General features: G+C 59.3%; 1 protein-coding gene across 2 annotated transcripts in view; it reads right to left on the bottom strand.

The window, feature by feature from the left end:
- Positions 1 to 21463, bottom strand: part of TMEM104 (transmembrane protein 104) — a 54176-nt gene that overhangs the window by 4146 nt on the left and 28567 nt on the right. For both annotated transcript variants that reach the window (XM_047705969.1, XM_047705968.1), the window contains exon 9: positions 12622 to 12715. In XM_047705969.1, coding sequence (XP_047561925.1) covers positions 12622 to 12715 — 94 coding nt within the window. The remainder of the gene's footprint in view (positions 1 to 12621; positions 12716 to 21463) is intronic.

A 21463-nucleotide genomic window follows, 5' to 3' on the forward strand; every position in this document is an offset into this window, starting at 1 on the left:
GGCTCCCCTGAGGGGCTTTCTTGGAGCCTCTACCACTCCCTGGCCTGGCGCAAGCCTGGGGCAGAGTCAGGTTCACTCCCAGACAGAGGCTAGACTGTCTGCAGCTCGGGGCCCCTCCCCGTGGGGGAGGCTGGGGGTCTCCCTGCTGTCCCCTCAGGTCACATCACACTCCCTGGAGCCCAGGAACGAGGCCTTTCTCCTGGGATTCACAGAAAGCCAGCCCAGGGTCTTCCCGCAATGACAGTTGGGAGTGGCAGCGACAGGAATGTCATCTATTACTTTTAATCGGAACTGTCTGACAGAGAGGACAGGAGCGGGGCGGGAGCAAGGGAACAGGCCTGTGCAAATTGCCAATAAAGAAGATGATTTGTTTCTTCCTCAGGCCGCTCCGGTCCCTGCGGCTCCTGACTCTGGGCGCCCCCCCACCCTCACTGCTCGAGACGTTGCCTTCTGCGCCCTGCCAGGTCAAGGGGAAAGCAGCGACCCGGCTCCTGTGGGGGTCTTAGCCCCGGGAGCCGTCTCTGGAGGATGGAGAGGGGGTGACAGCACAGTCTGGGACCCCGGAAGCCTGGCTCGTCACATGTCTGGGGCTGAGGGCAGGAGGGTGTGCAGGGCAGAGATCCGAGTAGAAGGACCACACAACGCGAAGTGCACTGGGCCGGGGTGGAGGTGGGGTCCCCCGTGTGCCAGCGAGTCTGTCTGGGGACCAGAAAGGGTCACAACACGAGCTGAGCAGTCAGGTGGCTGCAGCCGGCAGACTGAAGCAGGGGAGGGGAGGTGCGGGGACCGCCTGGGGATGAGCTCTTCAGGAGGCGGTGGCCGGCAGTTCTGCAAGATTCAAACCCCGCTCTGCCACCACCGTCTCATGTGTCACCTTGTGACCTGGTGCTACTCGCAGCTTGGAAAGAGGCGAGTGGAGAAAGCTGTCCCTGTGGCTCGGCCTCAGGGCCCTGGGTGTGGTGGGAGAAGGCGGAGAGCCAGCAACCCCGAGTCACTGAGTCACGGCTGCCTCGCGCCGTGGGTGCTGTAGTGCCCCCTGCCCACCTTCCTCCTCCACGCCCCACCTCCAGGGAGCGGTGGGACACACAGGCTGGCTGTCTTCAAGGGGTGCTGTCTGCGCAGCCCTGGCTTTCCCAACCGCAAATACACCAATTTACGGAGGTTCCCCAAGACAGGACGTGGGGTTTTTAAAGCACACGGAGGCGTGGACAACCTCCATCCTCGATGTATGGCTACTGACGGGTGGCTTCTGGAGTCACCCGCTTGGGAGCTGCGTGTCCTTGTGTCAATGATGATACGGGGCATTTTCTAGAACTTTCAGGTGGCTCACAAAGGCATGGCAATGGGAGATAAGAAAACTTGTCTCACCAGCTTCGGTACTTAGGCTTACATCACAGCGGGATCACCTGGATTAGTCGCCCGCCTTGTTCTCTTACTAGAGTCGGATTTCCAAAAACCGGATCTACCCCCAGGGGCTAGATGTTGGATCCCATCCAGGAAAGAAGATGCCAGAGGCTGTTGGGAGGCGCTTCCAGCATTAAAGAGTGGCAGCTCCTGGAGAAGGCCCCGGAGGGGGACAGGCTCGGCTCACCTGCCCCCCCCCCCCCCCCCCCCCCCCCCCCCCGTGAGCTCCACTCCCGTGAGCCCCACGCCGCGCCACTTTCTCGAAAGCTCACACAAGCCGCGGGACTTGGCAGCACGGGAAGGCAGTGGTGCTCCATTGTCCCCCGGACCCTGACTGAGTGCCTGCCGGGGGCCGTTTACTGCTCCAGTCAGGGGAAGGGGGGGCATTTGTGGGAGCACCGCGCTCGGAGCTGAGCAGCTCTCCCGAGGAAGGGCACCCCACGCCCCCAGAGCAGACGCCCAAGGAACGCCGCCTGGGCTTGGATGCACCGAGGACCCGGCAAGCCTTGGGAAGGGGTAGTGGGAGTGTGGGGCCGGGTAGCCCTCGGGTCCCCCCACACCTCCTTGCCCCCATCACTGCGAGGACACAGGGTGGGTGCTGGCCTCTTCTCAGGAGTGGAGAGGCAAAGGCAAATGCTCTGGCCTGGTCTCCCAGTTGGCAAGTTCAGAAGAAACCGGGGATACCCCGACTTCATATTGTGATAGAGGAACAGAGAGGGAAGGGATAGGAATGAAGCAGGACCAGGTCCTGGACTAGAGGCACCGGGACTCACCCCGGCGCTGCGTCCGGCCCCTCCCCCTGTGACCACACCCCTCACCCCTGGCTCCTCCCTCCCGCGCCCACCAGAGGAGCAGAGTTCAACAGCCATCTCCTAGACTGATGGTCCCGTCCCTGGGAGACAGCTGCTCCCCAAACTCATTAGGCCTCATAATAAATCAAGATGAAAGGAGGGTGATGGGCGTGAGCGACAGACTGTCAGGAAGCACGACAGAGAGCAGGGTTCTGAGTGTCCACGGATGTCCGGCACTCGGCCAGCCACTGCCAGAAGCTCTTGCGCCAACCTGGCCATGGCCGGGTGGGAGGTGTGGACAGACACTGCATGGAGCGGGGAGCGCTCCCCGAAGCCTTGCTGACCGGGCCTGCGGTTCCCCGGGGCAGGGGTCTCTCTGACCCTCCCACGCCACGCTCAGAGAGCCCAGGGGAGGCGACCAGGGCGACCACATTCCCCTGCATCCTCGCCGGAACTCACACTCCAGGGGGTGAGGAGACGCAGCGAGTTGCCAGGGCGGATTCTGTGGTGGGGAAGGAGGTGAGGGCCTGACACATGTCACATGAGGAGTGGCTGTTGACCTTGGTGGCACAGCTGCGAGGTGATGAGGCAGTACCAGAGACTTCTCTTTAAATAGCTGAAGTAACAGCTCGTGTGAAAAACCTGCACTTGTTTCATGTAGCTCATGGCCCAGCTGGGACCACCCACCCACCCAACAAAGCCGTGCTGAGTGCCCAGGCCCACGCACACTTCTGGGCAGTTGAGGACAGTGCACTAAGCACATACCCTGTTTCGGGAGGCCACCGTCCAGGGCAACTGATGGAAGTTGCAGAGGCAAATTAGAACAAAAGAGAGAACTGGTAACAGCCACATTAGCTGCAGGGTAGGTGATGAGGTCCCCATTGTGGGAGGAGTCCAAGTCCTATCGAAGCTCATGGGCAGAAGACCAGCCGCGGGTTGCAGCGGAGACTGGGCCTCAGGACGAGGTACTGCAGCAGGAGGCGCCCCCCCCCCCCCGGGAGCATCCCCGTTTCCAGGCTCCCACCCCAGTGATATGGCCTGGAGAGGTGTGTGACCTTCACACACTTAGTCTGGCGGCTACTGAGTGCCAGCCACTGGCCTCATCACAGCCACTGGTCTTGGGGCGCAACCTGCCCCCTGCTCCCCCACATCCAGTCCTCGGGAGCCCGGGACAGCCGGCTTACTGAAGACGCCTCCCTTCCCTTTCGGAGGAGGCCAGGTTCAAAGTAAAGTTTACACCAGGAACATCCCATATGACAATGTCAGCGTCCTATCACGGGGACGTTGGCGACTACCAGTGTGGCGGTCAAGGTGGCACCACGTACCAGGTGTCCTCTCCTTTACCCAGGTACCAACTAGCTCTCAAACCCATCAGAAGAGAAACCCTGCTTTCCAGAGGTGGCCTCCCGATCCTTCTCTCTCACCAGCAAGAGCTGGATAAGCAGCCCGGCCAGAAGCTGCGGGGCCTCGAGGCTGTCTGTCCTCATGGCCCCACTCCTCTCAGAGAGTAGGGCAGGTGAACCAACACCCTTCTGAACTCCTGCCCAGGGGTAAGGGTGGTCCTAGTTTACTGGGGGGGCAGTGAGAGACAAGCAGTAGCACTTGTACCACACGAGCTGGTTCCTCCCCTCCTGAGTCCCCTTCTCCTGCGGTCTGGCTGGCTGTGGGAAGCCACAGATGGGCCAGGGCCTCCCAGGAGGAGGTGACCTGCTCTTGCTTGCGACAGAGCGGGGAGGGGGGGCAGGGACGAGCAGGGATCTGAGGGTGGGGCGCGGGGTTCTGTTTTCAGCTCTATCCTCTGTGTGCCCAAACCCATCCCTGGGGAGGTGAGGAAGGGCCAGCCTGCGCTGGAGGGGTGGACAGGGAGGGGCTCCTTCTAGGGCCCGTGGCAGCGGAGGAAGAGGTGGCAGACACTGCCCTGGCCTCTGGGCCCTGGTGAGGCTCTCCCCACTGCTCTCGGCATGTGGGTGAGGCCTGGGCAGGGCTCCACTTTCCTTACAGAATTCCAGGGTCTGCGTGGTGCCGGCACGAGGGGGACCACCTGCCCAGGCACCCTGGCCTTGGGGAGCCTGGGGTGGGGCTCTCCTTGCCTGGAGGGGGGCAGGGCAGAGCTCTCCCAGGAACCCCCTGCCCTTCCCCCACCGCCCCCAGGATGTCCCCGGTGGTACTGCTGGTACTGCGGGCTTCAGGCCTTCGGGCAATCAGCAGCTGTCTCCTGCCTCACCTGGGCAGGGCTGCCTCCTGGAGAGCTGCCCTTCCAGTCTCTGACCTCTGAACCTGGCCCCGCTCGTCCCAAGACTGCGGCGGGCCCCAGCCTGTGCTGCTCCAGACGCCTCGCTATTCTCTGAGCTCCGTAAGTGGCTTTAGCTTGGACACACGCCAGGCAGAGGCCATCCGTCAAGGCGGCTGTCACGAGGATGGCACTCTCTTCTCCGAGCAGAGAACCAACATGCCAGGGCTAATGATAATGAATGGCCGTGGCGTGCCCGCCCTCAGAACTGGATCCAGGGAGGGTCTGGCACCAGCTTCCTCCTCTACCACAGTGCTGCCCTTGGAGGAGGCTGGGGCACAGATGCGTCTCTCCTCAGGCTGGTCCCAGGCTGGCCTGGGCCTCCCGGGATTCAGGAGGGCTTGGGGAGCGACGGGGTGACACCTGGCTGAGCAGAGGTCAGCTGAAGACCAAGCAGTTCCAAAGCCCTTAAGCAGGTGTCTGGGCATTTGTTCCTTGAGTAACAGGACCGACTGTGGATGAGAGCCATTTTGCAGGCCCCCGGGACCCACGGGGCCGGGGTGTGAGTGGGGGCCCCTCGTGGGAAGTCCTAAGGCCTTGGAAACCTCCGAGGGGAGGCTGGGAGGCCGCTGCTCTTCCTATAAACAAGCTCAGCTTCTCAGGTCACGTAGGATTCAATCAGGTCCTGCCACCGAACTCTGTCATCTTGGGTGGTCCCGTCACTTATCACTGCCTGCATTTTACCACCTTTAAGAATGGAGCTGGTCACGGTGCACCTCATGGAGGCACCTGGGTAGAGCCTGGCCCAAGCCACCCCTCAGAACGTGGAGAGCACTGCTGTCCGAGGAACCTTATCTCTCCTGCCGACAATCCTGGTCCTGGGCAGGCAGGCACCTGCCAACCCACAGTTCTCACCTGATTCTTCTTTTGCTACGAGGAGGGGCCTGGGATCATCGTAGGGACCCCACCTGCCTCGGCTTGGTGAGGGGCAGTCATACCCCTTCCAGGAACACCCCCTATTCTGGGTGTCTCTGGCCCAGGCATCAGACCTGGGCTGCTCACGGCTGTTCTGTGAACCAAGAAGCTCCCTCTTGCTTCGCGGAAGGCCAAACAATGACAATGTGTCCCCACCACTCTGTCATGTGGGGGGGACCCTGGGTGTGTGCTCTTTCCGAACGGGGCTGAGACCGAAAAGGAATTATGTTTGGATTTTGGGGGCTTGCACTGGTCCGTTCTCCTCTGGCCGTCACCCTCCCACCTGAGCACAGGCTGTGAGTTGGGATGGGGGCTCCTTTGACAGCCCCAGAAGATAGGACCTCCTGGCCTGTCATGCTGGGAGGAGTCCCCTTGGGGAAAGATGAGAAGTTCCCTCACAGATGTGCCTGTTTGCACACGCATCTTGGGCCTGGGTCAGATTTTATCTCAGGCTGTAAGACACTCTGGGATGCCTGGCCTTGCCTGTAGTAATTCATGAAAAGTCACCTGTGTCTCCATTGAATGGAGGGAATTCAAAGTCCATCAAACTGTGTTCCCACACTGAGTCACCCTCTGTGTGACGGGAGGACTCCAACTCTGTCTTCATGGTCACCGTCATTGTCATCATCATGGACGAAGAGAAGGACGTCTGGATAATTAATTTATGGAGTGAGGTTCCACTATGTGGCTCTGTTATCTATTTCAAAAGGGGCGCCTGGCCAGCTCAGTCGGTGGAGCACGTGACTCTCGATCTCGGGGTTGTGAGTTTGAGTCCCATGCTGGGTGCAGAGATGACTGAAAAATAATTATCTAGGAGAACTCAGGGCGGAGTTCCTTTTTCTGAGTGTGCTGGGAGGAGGGCGCCGTGGGCAAAGAGCAGGTATTTGAGTCTCTAAAGCTATCAAGTCTCAAGTAGGAAATCAAGAGTTCTGGCCTTTCCATCCCTCCCCTTCCCACACCCTGCAAGCAGGGCAAGTGGCACCCGGAGGCAGGTGTCTCCATTTTTCATTCTTCCGCTGTCAGACCACGCTCAGCTGGTAATGGCTGCAACAGCGAAGCCACGGGGCCTCTGGCCGGGAGCCCGATAATCTCCTTCCCAGACTGCAAACATAAACCTTCGGCTCTGTCACCTTCCCCGAAGGCCGCCCAGTCTCTCCTCTTGTTGGGGACTGAATTATCTCCGCCTCTAATTCCTGGGCGGAAGCCCTGACCCCCAACGAGACCGCTTCGAGATGGGGCCTTAAACGAGCTCATAAGGGCTCTAATCTGACGGGACCCGGGTGCTTACAGGAGGAGCCCGAGGTGCCAGAGCAGTCTCCCCGCGCACGGAGAAAAGCATCCGGGAGAAGAGCAAGAAAGTGGCTGTCTGCAGCCAGGAAGGGAGGCCGCACCAGAAACCAACCCTGCCCGCGCCTTGATCCTGGGTTTCTTGCCTCCAGAACAGAGCAAGGAAATCTCTCCTGTTTAAGCCACCCAGCCTGTCGCATTCGGTCCTGGCAGCCTGAGGGGACGGAGGTATCCGTCCAGCGGAAGCTGGATGCACAGACAAACCCGGGTGGAGAAAGCATGGGGCGAACAAGCAGACGCAGTGCTCGCAGGTGTTCAGGGGCCCCTAGGCTGCACGTAAGTGCGGGAGCAGCCGTGGGCCCCATTAGCTCTGAGACACCCGGGACTGCTTCTGACACGTGGGTGAGGTTCACCTTGGCCTGTGTGAAGCCCAGCTCTGTGCAGAGACACATCTACAGCCCCTACCACCAGTCAGAGGCCTCGCCCCGCTAAGCACAAGCTGGGGCTCACCTCCCTCCCCTTGCCAGCGTCCAGGCAGCTGGCCCACGACCTCCCAGCCTCCGGGGATCATCTGATGGGCTGGCCAGCACACATCTCGGCCAAATGCAGAGCTGTTGACAACAAAGGCTGCTCACAGAAGCGGGGTGGCCGTGTAGTGGCCTTGCCTTGGGGCCCAGCAGGGCTCTTGGGTCAGTTCCATTAAGAAAGGGACAATTTGGCAGCACGGGGCCGGCTCTGTGGCAGACTGTAACTGGTGCCCGCTCTGCCCGAGACCAGGAAAATCCAGCATCCTCTCCTCTGAAGTGCGTTTGCAGAGAGAACTTTTAGAAAACAAGAATCAAGACCAAAAGGAGGCATCTACGAAAAGGTTTTCTTGGATTCCCTCCACGGGCTGAGGAACGAGAAGCCGCACACTCCACAGCCCTGGAGAGCCCTGGCCCGGGGTCTAGCGAGGGGGTGGGCGGGGTGATGCTGAAGGCCGCGCCGCTGGCTGGCTGCTGGGGGCGGGCGAAGGACCCCCTTCACAGCCGTCTGAGGAGCACTGGTTGAGGGGACAGCAGTGAGTGGCTGTGGGGGAATTCCTACACCAAGCCGGCATGATGGGCCAACAGGACGTGGGGGACGGATGGCCCAGACAGAGAAGACCCCTGGCTCCTGCTGGTGGTGACAGAGCAGAGCAGTCCCACCACGAGGCGCTCCGCCAAATCAGTCAGGGATCTGCAACAGAGTCAGCCAAGCGGCCGCAAAGAATTTTGGGGACAGGTAAAAGCAGAGCCCTAATGTTCCCAGGTGACGGTCTCCTCCTGGGGACCTTCTGCTTCTCGGGCCACCGCTGCGGAGTCCCACCTCCCCCTGCTGGCTCGGTCTGGAAGACAAATCTGGGGCACTTGCTGGGGGGAGGAAGGGAAAGCTGGGCCGCTGAGCTTCATGAGGTTCGAGTCTGCCCACGGACGCGCGGAGAGGCTGGCGTCTGACCCACTTTGAGGGGAGCAGAGAGACGGCCGTGACGGGCACCACACTGCTCTGAATACACAATCAGAGAAAGGAGCCCTGTGGGTCCTTGTCAGCCCAGACCGAGGAGGGCTGCCGTGCTCCAGAGCAGTCTTTATTAGAAAGAATCAGGTTTTTAATAACACCAAGTGGGGCACCCCGAGCTGAGCCAGCTGTGTGTCCCCAACTGGGAGGCGTCTGCGGCGGAAGCTGGTACGGGGTGAAGTAACGACGCCGTCTCAGCCCCTCCTGCCAGAGAGCTCCCGCTAGGCATCGCGGGTGGGGACAGTCTACGGTCCTTTGCTTTGGGGTTTAGGGCTCAGGCTCTGCGGCTCCAGTTCCTGGGCCTGCGGGACAGCCCTTCTGGCTGTGTGTCTCTCCTAAGTGTCCCTGGTCTACTGACCACCGACAGAGCGAGCACCAGGGCTGAAAGAGGAAGCCCTGGGCCATTCTGTGAGATGCGCCTGCTTCTCCTCTCAGGCTCAAGCTTCCTTGAAGGTGGTGGGGGTGGAGGCTGGGGGGGGCAGTGCAGGCGTGCATGGGGGACCAGCGCCGGGGCAGGGCAGAGGGAAGGCTGACAGAGCCAACCCGAGAGGCTTCCAGGTCTCACGGCCAGAGCCACAGCTCCTTCCGCAGGTGGCCTGGGCCACGTCCCCGATCTCATGGCCAGCCCCGAGGGAGGCTCCCACTGAGGCCAGCCCCAGGATGCACCGGCCAACACAGAGGACGATGTCGGGGCTGCACACGGTGGCTGCTACTGAACGCTGACCCTGCGTCAGGAGCAGCGCTGAGAGCCCTCCCTCCCTGATTGCAGACCCCTTTTTTTCTTCCCAGCCGCTTCCAGGGGGACCCTGCCCTGGCCGCTGCTGAACAAGGAACCTGGCCCAGGGCTGGCTGTGTGCCCCGGGACCCACGTGGATGGGAACATAGGCGGAGGCTCCAGGGGCGAAGCCCTGGGCTCAGGAGCCCAGCAGCCCGGGGGTGAGCGATGGGACAGCAAGTGGGGCTGGTCAAGAAGCCTGCTAACACCTGCACAACAGTCTCACTTGCCAGACGACACGGAGCCCATCTGGGCACCTGGGATCTGGGTGTCCCACACTGATCTGCCTGTGGGCTTCCCAGAACTTATTTGGGGAGCAAAAGAGATGAATCAACACTGTCACTTGTCATACAGATGCCAACACTTTCCTGGACAAGCGGCCACGTGCAAAGGCCCACTCTGGCAGCGGGAGGACACTGGCCTCAAGCTGCTTGGCTGGCCTCATCCTGGGCTCCGGGGGCCCTGCTCGGGCGGGGCTTCCACAGTCTTCCCCAGCCTCATTTCAACAGATGGCAGAGCAAATTCCTAATTAAGCACAAGAAAGTTTCCGGCTCAGCACGTTTATTTATGATTTTCCGGTCCCTTTGGTGCTCATTCTTCCCTTTTGTCTTCTTAGAACCCGAGTCGGCTTATTGCCACCCTGCGCTCCGGCTCAGCTCTCTTGGACAGTCTGGCCCTAATCTGGGGAGAGGGAAGGGGCAGGGAGTGCGAGAGTGTGGGAAAGGAGGCAGGGTCGGGGGGGACGTGGCCACACAGTTGCTTCTCAGAAGCAAAATGAAAGGGAGTTCGTTGAGAACGGAGGACTTGGCGCAGACCAAAGAGGACAAACAGGGCTTTTTGGAGGGTTCTAGAAAAAACCACCTGGGTGAGCTCGGGCCAGAGGAGAAATGCCCCCTTCGCAGATGTCCCCCGGGGCAGACCCCGGTCCTTCCTGCAACAGGGCTGCCTGTTCGCTGGTATCTGGCAGCTTCCTGGGACTTGTCCCTCCCCACTGCCCCCTTCCTCGGCTCCCTGCCTGCAGCGGCCCTGGGGCCATGATGAGGCGAACCCCTCTCACCACCAGGGAGGAAAGGGCCCAGGCGGCTCGGCTCCCGTGCCCCTAGCCTGAAACTGTAGCCTAGCCTTGGATACAGTCTGGAGTTTACTTAACTGGACAATTTTTCTTCTGCTTCAGAGGGCTTTGTGTCACAGAGCTTAGCTTTCCCGGCGCAGGGGCTCGAGCCTCTCTGGGAGAAGAATGACCGCCTGCCGGTCACCCAGAACGCTCTGGAGACCAGCTCTGCAGAGAGGCCGGCGCCATCTGATTATCAGATCGAAGGGAGAAAAGAGGCAGATGACATGCAGTGACAACAATGTCACCATGCAGAAACACGAGTGTGGGTGACCTTCACGTGCTGCTCTGTCCCTCAGGCCCTCCCTGCTGTCAAGCGCCTCTCTCAAGGCCACTGTAACCTCGCAGGGCCCGGGAGCCTGAGGGAAGGACCCCTCGGGGGATCCCTGCTGCAGCCCCTGGGGGTAACCAGCCCTGCTGGGCAGCAGGAGGGCCTCTGGCTGGGAGAAGGGGGCAGGACGGTTTTACTCTGAGGAGGACAGGGCTCCAAGAGCAGCGTGGAAAGGGCACAAGGGCTGCTCTGAGAGGCTCTGGAGGCCCCCCCAGGGCCCTGCTGGCAGCGTAAGCTCAGGCCTTCTCTGCAGGGGGAAGCTGAGTCTGGCGGGGTCTCCCACCCCATACTTAGACAGTCACTCTTCCTTTACCACCAGCCTCCTCCCCTCCCTCTCAACAACCTGCTCATCACTCACTAGACACACGAAGGACTTTGTCATGCTCAATACACAGGGGTGTCGCTGTCGCGGAGCATCACGACACGTCAGGATCCCGGCAGCCCTCTAAAGCGCAGGAGTCTCCCTACCTCTCCCCACCCTGCCCTTGCCCTCCCCCGGGGAAGGTGAGGACTACTAATGCAGCGGGGCAGGACAGCCAGTCCTGCGCGGGGGAGGGGCAGGACCTTGGGGACTCTGGGAGCAGAGGAGTGGTGACAATGGAGGTGGGCCAGGTGGAGAAAAGGAGGCTCTGCTGAGAAAACTCTTCCTTCTGCAGGTCTCTAGGGCTTTCATCTACTTCCCTAGGAGAAGGGCGGACAGCCAGGAGCCGGGACTGTGATCCCTGCTGATCCCAATGCTGGGAAGTGAGCCCTGCTGGGACCCGGGGCGGGGGGCGGGGGGAGACTCTATTCCAGAACCTTATCCTTGGAGCCAGCCTGATCCTCGTGTTCTAAGTAAGGAGTTCTCATTCTTTCCCAGGTGGTCATGTTACTTAAACCCACGGCTTTCAAACGTGTGAATAAAATTTGCAAACAGCATCGTGAAGGTACATATAGGACTGGACTGGCTGAGTGGGGCAGACCAGGAATCCCGCTCCCTATTGGAAAAGTGTCCTCCTGCTCTCTCGGCTGGGCTGGGTGATGAAGGACAGGTGTCTCGGGTTACAGAGGTCTCAAAGCTAACACAGCAAATGACTCAGTCCTGCTCTCAATTCCGTGCAAGGAAGGACCGAGGTGGAAGGAGGTTACAGGCGGCCGAGTTGGGCTCAAGACAAGGCAGGACTTCCCAGTGCTGACAAGCATCCCTTCCAAGTGGGGCAGGGGCCCCGTCGTGAGCTCCTGGCCCAGAAGCCACCCCGTGTGAATGCTTGTGGAGCCTGCCCTCGCGGAGGCGGGGACTGGATGATGGTCATGATCCCTCCTGACTGAAGATGCCAGGACCCTGTGATGCACTGGCTCCTTACACTGGAATTCTGGAATCCTCCGTAGGATGTGAGAACAGCCAGAAATCATTTTTATCAGAAGCTGTTCTGAGGGCCAGTGCTGAGGCCTGTGTGCCCTGAGTCCTGATGAGGGGTGCTGGGGCAGACGCGATGGAAACAGGAGCTCGAGAGGAAGCTCTGGAGGGAGGAGTCCCACCCTCAGGCTCCCCGGGAACGTGGGTGCCCAGGCAGGGGAGGTGCTGGAGGCAGACGCCCTCTGCCAGACCTCTCAGACACAACGGCAATGGTATTCTTTGCCTTTAGACCAAAAGAGGAATGCAAATGATCCCAGAGCCAGTGCCAGGCGATGCGGACCCTACCCCCTCCTGTCCTCGGTCTAGGGTGCTCAGCAGCAGGGGCCTTCCGGGACGGTGCGGCGGAATGAATGAGCTCCCTACCACAAACCTGCCTTAGGGGGAGAGACCCCCAAACCACCCAAGGACGGTGTTCTTGCTCAGGAGGGCATCGGTCAGTCAAGGGCATCGTGGATGGGGTGTCTTTTCACACCCCGCTGGCCGGCAACGCAGACGCGGCTGCCCTGAAGTGCGCAGAGCCTGACCTGGGCCTTCAGGAGTCCTGGCCCAGCCTGGGGGCAGAGGGGACACTGCATGGGCGTGTGAAGAAGGCTGGGCCTAGCTCGGGCTCCGTCCAGACTACATGATCCTTGTCAGGACTGTGTTATCCCCGCCCCTCTCTGGCTCTCAGGAGTCCACGGAAGCCTGCCGCCTTCCAGCTGCGGCGTGAGCACACACAGCCGTCTTGGAAAGGGTAAGGAAGGGACGAGAGGAGAAAGGACAGACTCAAAAGGTCTCTTACTCACCAACCCATCTCATCAGGGAGGTCAGGATCTGCAGGTACTTGGTTTTCTGGACGTCGAAGAAGGTGAAGGGTCCAAGGAGGAGAGTGAAGACAGCCTGGGGGACAGAAACAAGTGTGAGGAGGGGCAGGGGCCGGGAGCGCGCGGAGACACGCGCGGACATGCTGTCCACGTGGCCCCTGCCTGGCGGCCGGTCCTAACCGCGGTGTGCACCCGGGTCAGCAGAGGCTCCCCAGGGGCCAACGGCATCGCGTGGGGTGTTCCCTGGGGTGCAACAGAAACCCAGAGCCGTGCTTCTGGCTGTTCCTCATGCCTCCTGTCCTGAGACAACTTTCTGGGCACAACCTAGACGACACCCCAGGGACATTGCATGATATTCCTCTTTAGCAAATGCTGAGGGTTCCCGGGCCCTGCACGGAGCTGGGAACGAGCCCTGAGGAGGTGTGGGACAGCAGCAAGATGGGGATCTGAGAGGAAGCCAGGCACACCCTGGGCCCCCAGGTCTACTGGGCAGACCGCACACAGGGAGGAGTGGACCCAGGCACCCCAACAGCGCAGCGTACAGGAGAGAACGCCGTGCTGAAGGTTCAGAGGAAAGGATCGATCAGGATGTCTGTCATCCATCGGCAATGTTTGTGACTTCAAGAGAAGGGAAAGCCTGGAGAGCCAGAGCCAGAGTCAATGGCTTCCAGGGTAAATCTCTCAGAGGACTATCCCGGACCAAGAAGAGAAGGGACCGTAGCCACGAAAAGTGGGCCTTGAGTTTGGGGCTCAGTGCTCTTCCCCTGTGGAGAATAGGGAAAACCAAGCGGTTACTCAGAAAAAAAAAGAATTCAAACCCTGTCTTAGAAAACCAGTCGGTGGGAAATTTGAACCATCTCTGCAAAGGAGAGTGGGGGTAAGCCTGGCACAGCAGAGCCGGGCTGGGGGCTGAGGGAAGGTTAGGATTTCCATGCCAAATTGGTTGCTCAGGGAGCAGAGGAATTAAAAGCTGCTGGTTGGCGCTACGATGATGGTACCATTTCCAATCTGCCACTCGGAAGCAGCAGACGCAACAGACCTTATTAACATTTACACTGCACCCGTTTTATCACGTTAATGTTAATGACACTCGCCAGAGGTGCAGTGGGTGGCGGAGACCCGAATGTGGGGAGCAGCTGGGCTCCGGCCCTGTGAGCTGGGGGGAGACATCACAGTTGCTCCGCCTGGCGGCCAGTGCCCCCACTCCCTGGCTACCCCGTGACAGGGTGACAGGCAGGCAGGCGCTGGCGGAAGGGGGGCTGTGCCCGGTCCCTCCCCCACCATCATCCGCAAGGAAAGCGGGAAGTGGAAGAAGCTGTGACCTCTTATCCAAGTCCATTATCACTGTGAGGATGACACCAGAAACTAAAGTACTGCTTAAGGAGAAAGCTCTAATTAGCTGGGGGACAAGGCCTCCAGGCGGGCTCTGGGGCTGGGAGACTTCTGGAAAGGGCTTTCTGTTGGGGGCCTGGAGCCAGCTCTGCTTCCGCCAGGAGGAGGGGAAGCACCATTAGGCTAGGGGTGCCTGGGGGTGGGAGCAGGAGCGGGGGAGGATGGGGACAGGGGAGGTGGTGGCCTGGTGTCCTTGCAGGCCGGACTCAGGCAGGGTCAGCAGCCGCACAGCAAGCCAGCAAGCGGCACCATCAGTTCGTCCTTTTGGAGAATAACCACTTTAGGGAAACTTCAACAGGATTTCTTTCTTGAAGGGCAGAAGAGGGAGAGGCGTTAAGGAAGAATACATACAAAGCCACTTGCCACAGATGTTTCCAAACCCCGGGCTGCTCAAAACCAGACTCCTGCTGTGTCCCCAGGCAGGTGTGGGGGCCTCCCCTCCGACCCACGGTGCCCACCGCTCGCGCTGGACATTTTCTTACGGGCATCTTATGTGGGAGGTCAGAGCTCATCTCTGAAGCCTAGAGACTCGTTTTCAGAAGGTTCTACTATGTAAAACCGAGGCAGGGGAAGCAGGGGAGGCGGGCGGCGGGTGGGGAAGGTATGCAGCAGAATCAGCCCCAAAGGCAGGCCGGCAATCCTGCTACAGCCCGGGTCCTCTTCCAGATGCCAGATCCGTCTTCATCCCCTCCCCACCGGCAGCTGTTCACCAAGATCGTTTGACACAAGAGGATGCGTTTTATAAAATCCTGCAGGGTGGGGTCCCGGTCCCCCAAGAGTTTCCCTCTTTTTAAAGACACTAAGCATATGGGCACACCTGAAAAGAGTCAAGCAAGAAGTGGCCATCGGAGGCCATCGGAGTCATGGGGAGCAGGAGTGCAGGGGGGCTCTGAATGAGGGTCTGCACCGGCCTGGACCTCCCACATCGGGGTCTAGGGCTGGCAGGGGGCCTGGCAGTAGAGGGTTGTTTTGGAAGATTTGGTCAACAGTGGAGACACCCGTGGCGGGCCGGCGGCCGGGATGTGGTTTTAAGGCCCAGGACACAGACGGACCCCACCACTCTGTGAGTGGGAAGCACAGGGCCCCGGATGGTCGGAGCAACCACGCACAGACCCCCAACGGCAGCCCTTGTCCGCCACAAGCTCACGCATCGGAGGGAGCCCGGACCAAGACACATGGCACAGGCTGGGGCTAATTAAGGAACAGGTGTCCTCTGCAAATTAGTTAGAGCCAGACTCAGCGCCCGCAGGGGCCGGCATCCAGAGCCGGAAAGGACGCCACGGCGCGGCTGCCAGGTCTCTGGGAAGAACGGGGGCACGGGAGGAGAAGTGGCCCCCATGTTCCCAGGGTCTAGCAGGGACGGAATTCATCTCTGAAAGCTGAACAGCCAAGCGTGGCACCTCCTGTTTTCCCTTTCCTTCTTCAAAAAGAGGAGATAAAAAGCCAAGAGACAGCCTATCCTCTTGGGTCTTCTCGTCTAGCCCATATGACATTATAAATTAGCCGACTCCTGAGCAATGGTTCAACCCCCAAATGCCATTGATCAGTTCAGACTCAGCCTCTGTTCAAGGACTCTCCGAGCCCAACTCATTCCAGGAGGCAGGGACAGAAACTGCGGGAGCCAAAAGCGTTCCAGAAGAAGAAAAAGGAATAAAGAGCAATTCTTTGGTTTCTAATGAAATCTTCAAATTGGTCCCTGGGAACAAAGTCTGAGACAGACCTGGGAGGGTGCAAATGGGGTTGCTCGGGTCTCTTTTCTGCGTTGTTGAGTTTAAATGTGCACCAAAGGCCCCAGGGCAACCTTGCCAGTGTTGATGGACACAAGGCGGCCCACGTTGCTAAGGCCCCACAGCAAGGCTTGGGTGTGGCTCTACAGTGTCCTGGCGGCCCTCTGGATGTGTCCACAGTTCCATCCAGCTGCCTCTCTCCTGCAACCCCGTGTAGGTAGCACACCACTCACCTCCAGCCGCTCCGGCTCAAGTTCCCAACAACCTCTGTCTCCTTTCTCACTCTCTGTACCAATGTCTTGTGACTGCATAACTTGGTGGCTTAAAACCACAGAAATGTTATTTCTTACGGTCCCACAGGGGAAGTGGAACACAGAGCATGGGCTCCTGACCCTGCCTGGCTGGGGTCGTGGTGGGGACGCCCAGGGGAACTTCAAAGAGAAAGTGATACCTCAGGTAGGAGGAACCACGCAGACAAAAGGCTGGGGAGAGTTCAGGACTGTCCTCCTGGGGAATCCGTCCTGGTCCTTTCGTCCCTGTCCTCTCCTTCCTGGGGCCAGAGCCAACTGGTGCGTGTCGTCCCCCACGCTTAGCCCCAGCCACACCTGCGCATAGAGTTTCACTCTCCCCCTCTCTTACTCCCATTGCCCTCTAAGCTCTGCTCGGGGACAGTGTCCTCCACATGGAGCTCCTCCCTTGGGCTCAAACACACAGTCGGGTATCTAATTCTGCCTAATTCTGGTAGATGCTGAGCTTTTTTTTTTTTTTTTAAGATTTTATTTATTCATTTGACAGACAGAGATCACAAGTAGGTGGAGAGGTAGGCAGAGAGGAGGAAGCAGGCTCCCTGCTGAGCAGAGAGCCCGATGATGCAGGGCTCAATCCCAGGATCCTGGGATCATGACCTGAGCCGAAAGCAGAGGCTTTAACCCACTGAGCCACCCAGGTGCCCCTCATGGGTTGATTTTGCGTCCACATACCCTGCCCCCCGGACAGAGTGCGAGCAGCAGGACGGCAAGGCCTGCGTCCTTGTTCACGCCGGCACCCAGGGGGCTCGACACACGTGACATGCCCACTGAGGACCGGCAGAATATAGCAGATTTGGTGGGGAAGCACCTGGTGGAGAGGTATAACCCTGCAGCAGGGGGAGAGCCGACCCCCGTCTTGCTGACTTGCCTTGTACCCTCTACCAACCCCTCCTGCCACGGGCAGCGTCTTGAGCTGGCAGAGGGCAGTGCTCACAGGTGGCCAAGCCACCGGCTCCGCCTGAGTGCGGCTCAGTGTGTCGGGAAAAGAACTCTTCCTCAAACAGGTGTGAAATCAATATGTTTTGATTTAGAAAGAACAAACTGAAACAGCGTTTGCTCTGAGCAGCCCCACTGGCTTTAGGAGAGAATGCTATTCAGCCCCAATAAGGAGAAAAGGCTCTGAGAAGAGCCCGGGGCTCTCAGCTGCCCTCCATCAGCCGCACCCCCTGGACCCCCAGCAAGGAAGGGGCTTGGACCCCAGTGGTCTGTGCCCACTCTGTGAATCCACCAGGCCTCCAGAAGGGCAATGTCTTAGAAGAAACTAATGTCAAGAACCTAACGTCAAAGGTCTTCAAAGCAGGGACTCTTTCCATGCCTGCCTCTGGGAGACAGTGGATTCATAGTCCCCAGACAGACCAGCCACCCACCAGTTCTTCTCTTACAAAATAAAACAAAAGCCCCCAATCCTGCCTGCTGTCATCTCTTCTCCTGCTGGGGAGACACACAGTGGACCACACCTTCTCATCAGAACTTGCACTTGGGTGAAAATCAACAAGACCCGCAGTCCATCTCCCCTCCCTCAAAAAGGAGCAAGGGCAGGGTGGGGCTGAGGAGAGAGGGGCCGGCTGTTCATGGAGACATGGAAGACAGGAGAGAAGGATGTGCTGAAGAACCATATGGAACAAATGTCTTAAGAACCTCTGAGCCAGTCCCTGGGACAAAGACTGATCACCGATCACCTCCTGCGACAGGACAGTGAGAAAATCCAGCAGAGAAGCAGTCCTCGGACTGTCGCTCCAGCGGGGAGGGCTCCCTTGAGGCCCTGTCCCCCGACCTAGACGGAAGCAGAAGGGCAGCACGCGGTGGGGATGAAGGTCACATGGTCAAGGAAGCCCGCGGTGGCCAGCAAGGCACGAAGGTGATGCTTCTGTGATGTTCTCTGGCTCCCAGGGCTGGAGAAACCTGCTGGATGGCCCGGTCCTGGAGTGCCTGATTTATTGAGTTCCTCTAAAAATTAGGGTTTGGGGGCTCATCTCCTTGTGGCCCCCACAGTGCAGCACGGTGGCGCTTCTAAGAGACCAGGATTCAGCCACCAGCAGCTGCCTCTGCGCGTCCCCCTTCAGCTCCTGCAGTGTCAGTGTAAAAGGCGGCGGATCTACCCAGACCCTTCCTGGTCTTGGGTTTGGGGTGGGGTGGGGGCTTGACTTCTCTGTTAATTTCGCAAGAGTGACAAAGTAACAAGTCTTAGGGGGTGGAACGGTGACATACTGCCTCATCTGCCCTAAACACTCGGGGATCCCCAGGGGCTGACCGTGGAATCCGTGGTCTCGGCACGCACGGGGACAGCAGGGGCAGGGACCCGCTGATGGCGCGGCTGAGCTCCGGATGGATCCCGGAGGCTCTCCCAAGTGACAGAGGCAACGAGCACCCAGATGACAGGGCGGCCCTTGTTCCAGGGCGCCAGGGGTTAAGAATTAATTGGGGTTAATGACAACGCAGCATGAACCCATCCCTAGACGGAACTGAACTTTCAAGGTGTCCTTGAGTGCGGGAAGCAGTGTTCGAGGATTCTATTTTTATTTCTCAAGTGGCTGTGCGCATTTTGGTTTGGGGGTTTTATTTTCCCAACTTGAATGACAACATCTGGGGATTCATCCACAAAAAAGGAGAGGAGCCAGGAGTCAGCGAGGGGCCGCGGGGGGACCATGGACTTCTGGACCACAGGCGCCCGCGGTGCCGGAGTTGGCCTCCTGACGCCGCCTTGGCTAACCACGAGCCCCCGGAGTGCGATGGAACCTCTCAAAGCACGTCGTGTGTGCACAGGGGGCTGACAAACATCGGCCCTGCCCATGACCCCCAACGGCGACAGCCGGCACCCACGTTCTCACACCCCATCGGTCCTCCAGACACCGCAGGTCAGGGAACACAGGGCGCGGGGCCCCGTGAGGCCCTCAGGCCAAAGAACATCAGGTCGCTCCTATTCTTACTGGACTTCCGTCACCTGCACCCAAGTTCAGTAATGGCCCGAATGCTTTGGTTCGGGAGCCCAAGTTCTTCCCAACCAGACAGAAAGGCTCGGCCATCGTGCAGAGGACGGTGAGAGCCCAACAACAGGTGTGGGTCTGAACCCCCGGCGGCAGCCTCTGCGCGCCAAGCCCAGAGGACCGTTATCACAGCTCATTTGCCAAAACCCTGCGATGGGATGCACCACCCCATCTAAATTCCACAGAATCCAGACCCACGGGGATGGGTGCTTGCACGAGAAGCTCCACAAGAAGGGGGTTCTCCTGCAGGGCAGAGCCGAGCAGCCACCTTCTGAAGGCCCAGCCCAGTGAGCAGCTGGCCCAGCGCACGAGCAGAGCCTCTCCGCGGGAGGAAGCTACAGGCTCCCCCAGCCCAACCGAGATGGGGAAGCAGCCGGCCCTTCACCCACCCATCCCTTAAGTTCCGTTTCCCTGGTGGGGAAGGAGTAACGGAGACAAATGGAGCTCACCTTCCCACCCACAGCACAGATGAGCACTGACCCCCCCACCCCCACCCCACCGCCGCCGCCATGTGCTGCTGAGGGTAAGTTATGGCATCTTACTGTCCCTGCGCCACCGCCACCGCCTCCTAGAAGGGACTGGGCAAGGCCTACTGAATGCACCAAGAGATGGGAGATTCAGGGAATGCCTGAACATAAAAACAGAGAGCGGCTGCCCCGATATTCTGAAGAAGCGTGTTTCTGGAACTCACGCTCTTCTCCAGCTATCACCTTGAGACGTCCTGCAGGAGAAAACCAAGTCCACTTGCTTCAACCGATTCAGCCCCACTTGGAAACTGTGAACGCAGAGACATGTCCTTTTGTCCTGCAAAAGGCAAGTGTGTGCTTGCTGGAAGAGACGGAGCCCGAGACCTGAGGGTGCTGGGCTCTGAGCAAAGGCAACATCGAGCCGAAAGGTAGACTCCGCAGGGCGCACCTAGTGGCTGGAGCCACAGAACAGAGGCAAGAAACCCAACCCCACAGCAGCCAATCGGACCAGGGTCAGGAGGTCGGGCAGAAGAGCCGCGTTCCACTGCCGATTCACTGGGAAGAGGGTGAAGCTCTGGGCACCCTCCCCGCAAACCTGCACATGGGCCACTGAGGTTGCACTTGGACAAGTTCTGCGGGCTGACCGGTGCAAACCTTGTCTCGACACTGGGGAGCGTGGAAAAATGATTTTGGGGAGAAGCCACAGGTGGGGCGGCTGCTCCCAGCCTTGAACATGCAGACCGCTCCCGCTGCCACAAGCCCAGAACAGCCCCTCCTGGAGGCTGTGAAGGGGTCAGCAGGGAAGAGAACATATGAGAATCTTGGACAGCGAGGAGGGAACCACTCCCGGGAGGCCAGCAGGTGAGCGGCAGCCCGGACACAGGCTGCGTGGGGCGAGCGCTCCCAGACCACCCACACCAGTTCCAAGGGGAAAGGCTGGCTACAGGCTGTCCTGGCCCCTGGAGCACCGCTGGCCAATACCCGAGGAGCCTGGGTGACAGCGATCCCAGCCCTGTCAGCCTGGAGACAGCCAGGGCACTCACAAGGCACTGCCTGGGCTCGGTTACTCCCTGAACATAATAACTGGAACGCCGCCTGTGACCGTCTGACAGCTGAAAGCATCCCCAGGTTCCTTCCTCCAAATCTTCTGCTTCTCTTTTCTCAGGGCAACTGGAAACAAAGCAGATCTAGGAAAGGACCCAAATGACCTCCTTCTCTGAACCCTTTGCTCTCAACATCCCCTGCCCTATTTAGATGAGACAGAAATCTTCAGTTAGGAACCTGAGGTTTGTAATCTATCTTTATGGTTTGTCCTCTGGGAGGCCAAAAAAAAAAAGCACATCTCCTCCTGAACCCATGGATGACAAAAAAGAAAGATCAAGAAATTCATCCCAAATTTCTACCATCAAGGAGCGTGATGTCTTACTGGGGAGCCTGGCTGCTGAGCGCTGTGTTAAAGACGTGTGGGACCAGGAGCTACCTGGGAGGGAGTGACAGCTTACAACCCATGGCAGGTCCCCCTCAGGACCCGGAGGCCTGGCTGTGCACCGCCCAGAAACGGATCATGTGCCATGATCGTGATGGGACACAGATGGCATCTTTCCAGAATGCACAGTCTCCCAGGCAACTGTCTTCACTATCAAATCACCATCTCTGGCCCCAGCCTCTTGGATAGGACAAGTCCCACACACCTGGCCCAGGTGCTCCCCTACCCAGTCATCTCCAAGCCCCCAACTGGGAGATGGTTGGGGCCGCATTTGGAGGGGATGCTATTGACAGGGAGAACTGTGCCCACAAACAGGCCACTCTCACGCCAGAGCCTCTCCCTGTCTCAGAGCCATCACCTAGAGAAGGCTTTGCCTTGAAGACCAGGGAATCCACACCAGGGGACGAGCACCTCCCGAGCACCCACGCACGGCACCTTCTGTCGAAGACTTCTTGACCCC

The sequence above is a fragment of the Lutra lutra genome, chromosome 16 (assembly GCF_902655055.1).
Source record: "Lutra lutra chromosome 16, mLutLut1.2, whole genome shotgun sequence".
Taxonomy (NCBI): Eukaryota; Metazoa; Chordata; class Mammalia; order Carnivora; family Mustelidae; genus Lutra; species Lutra lutra.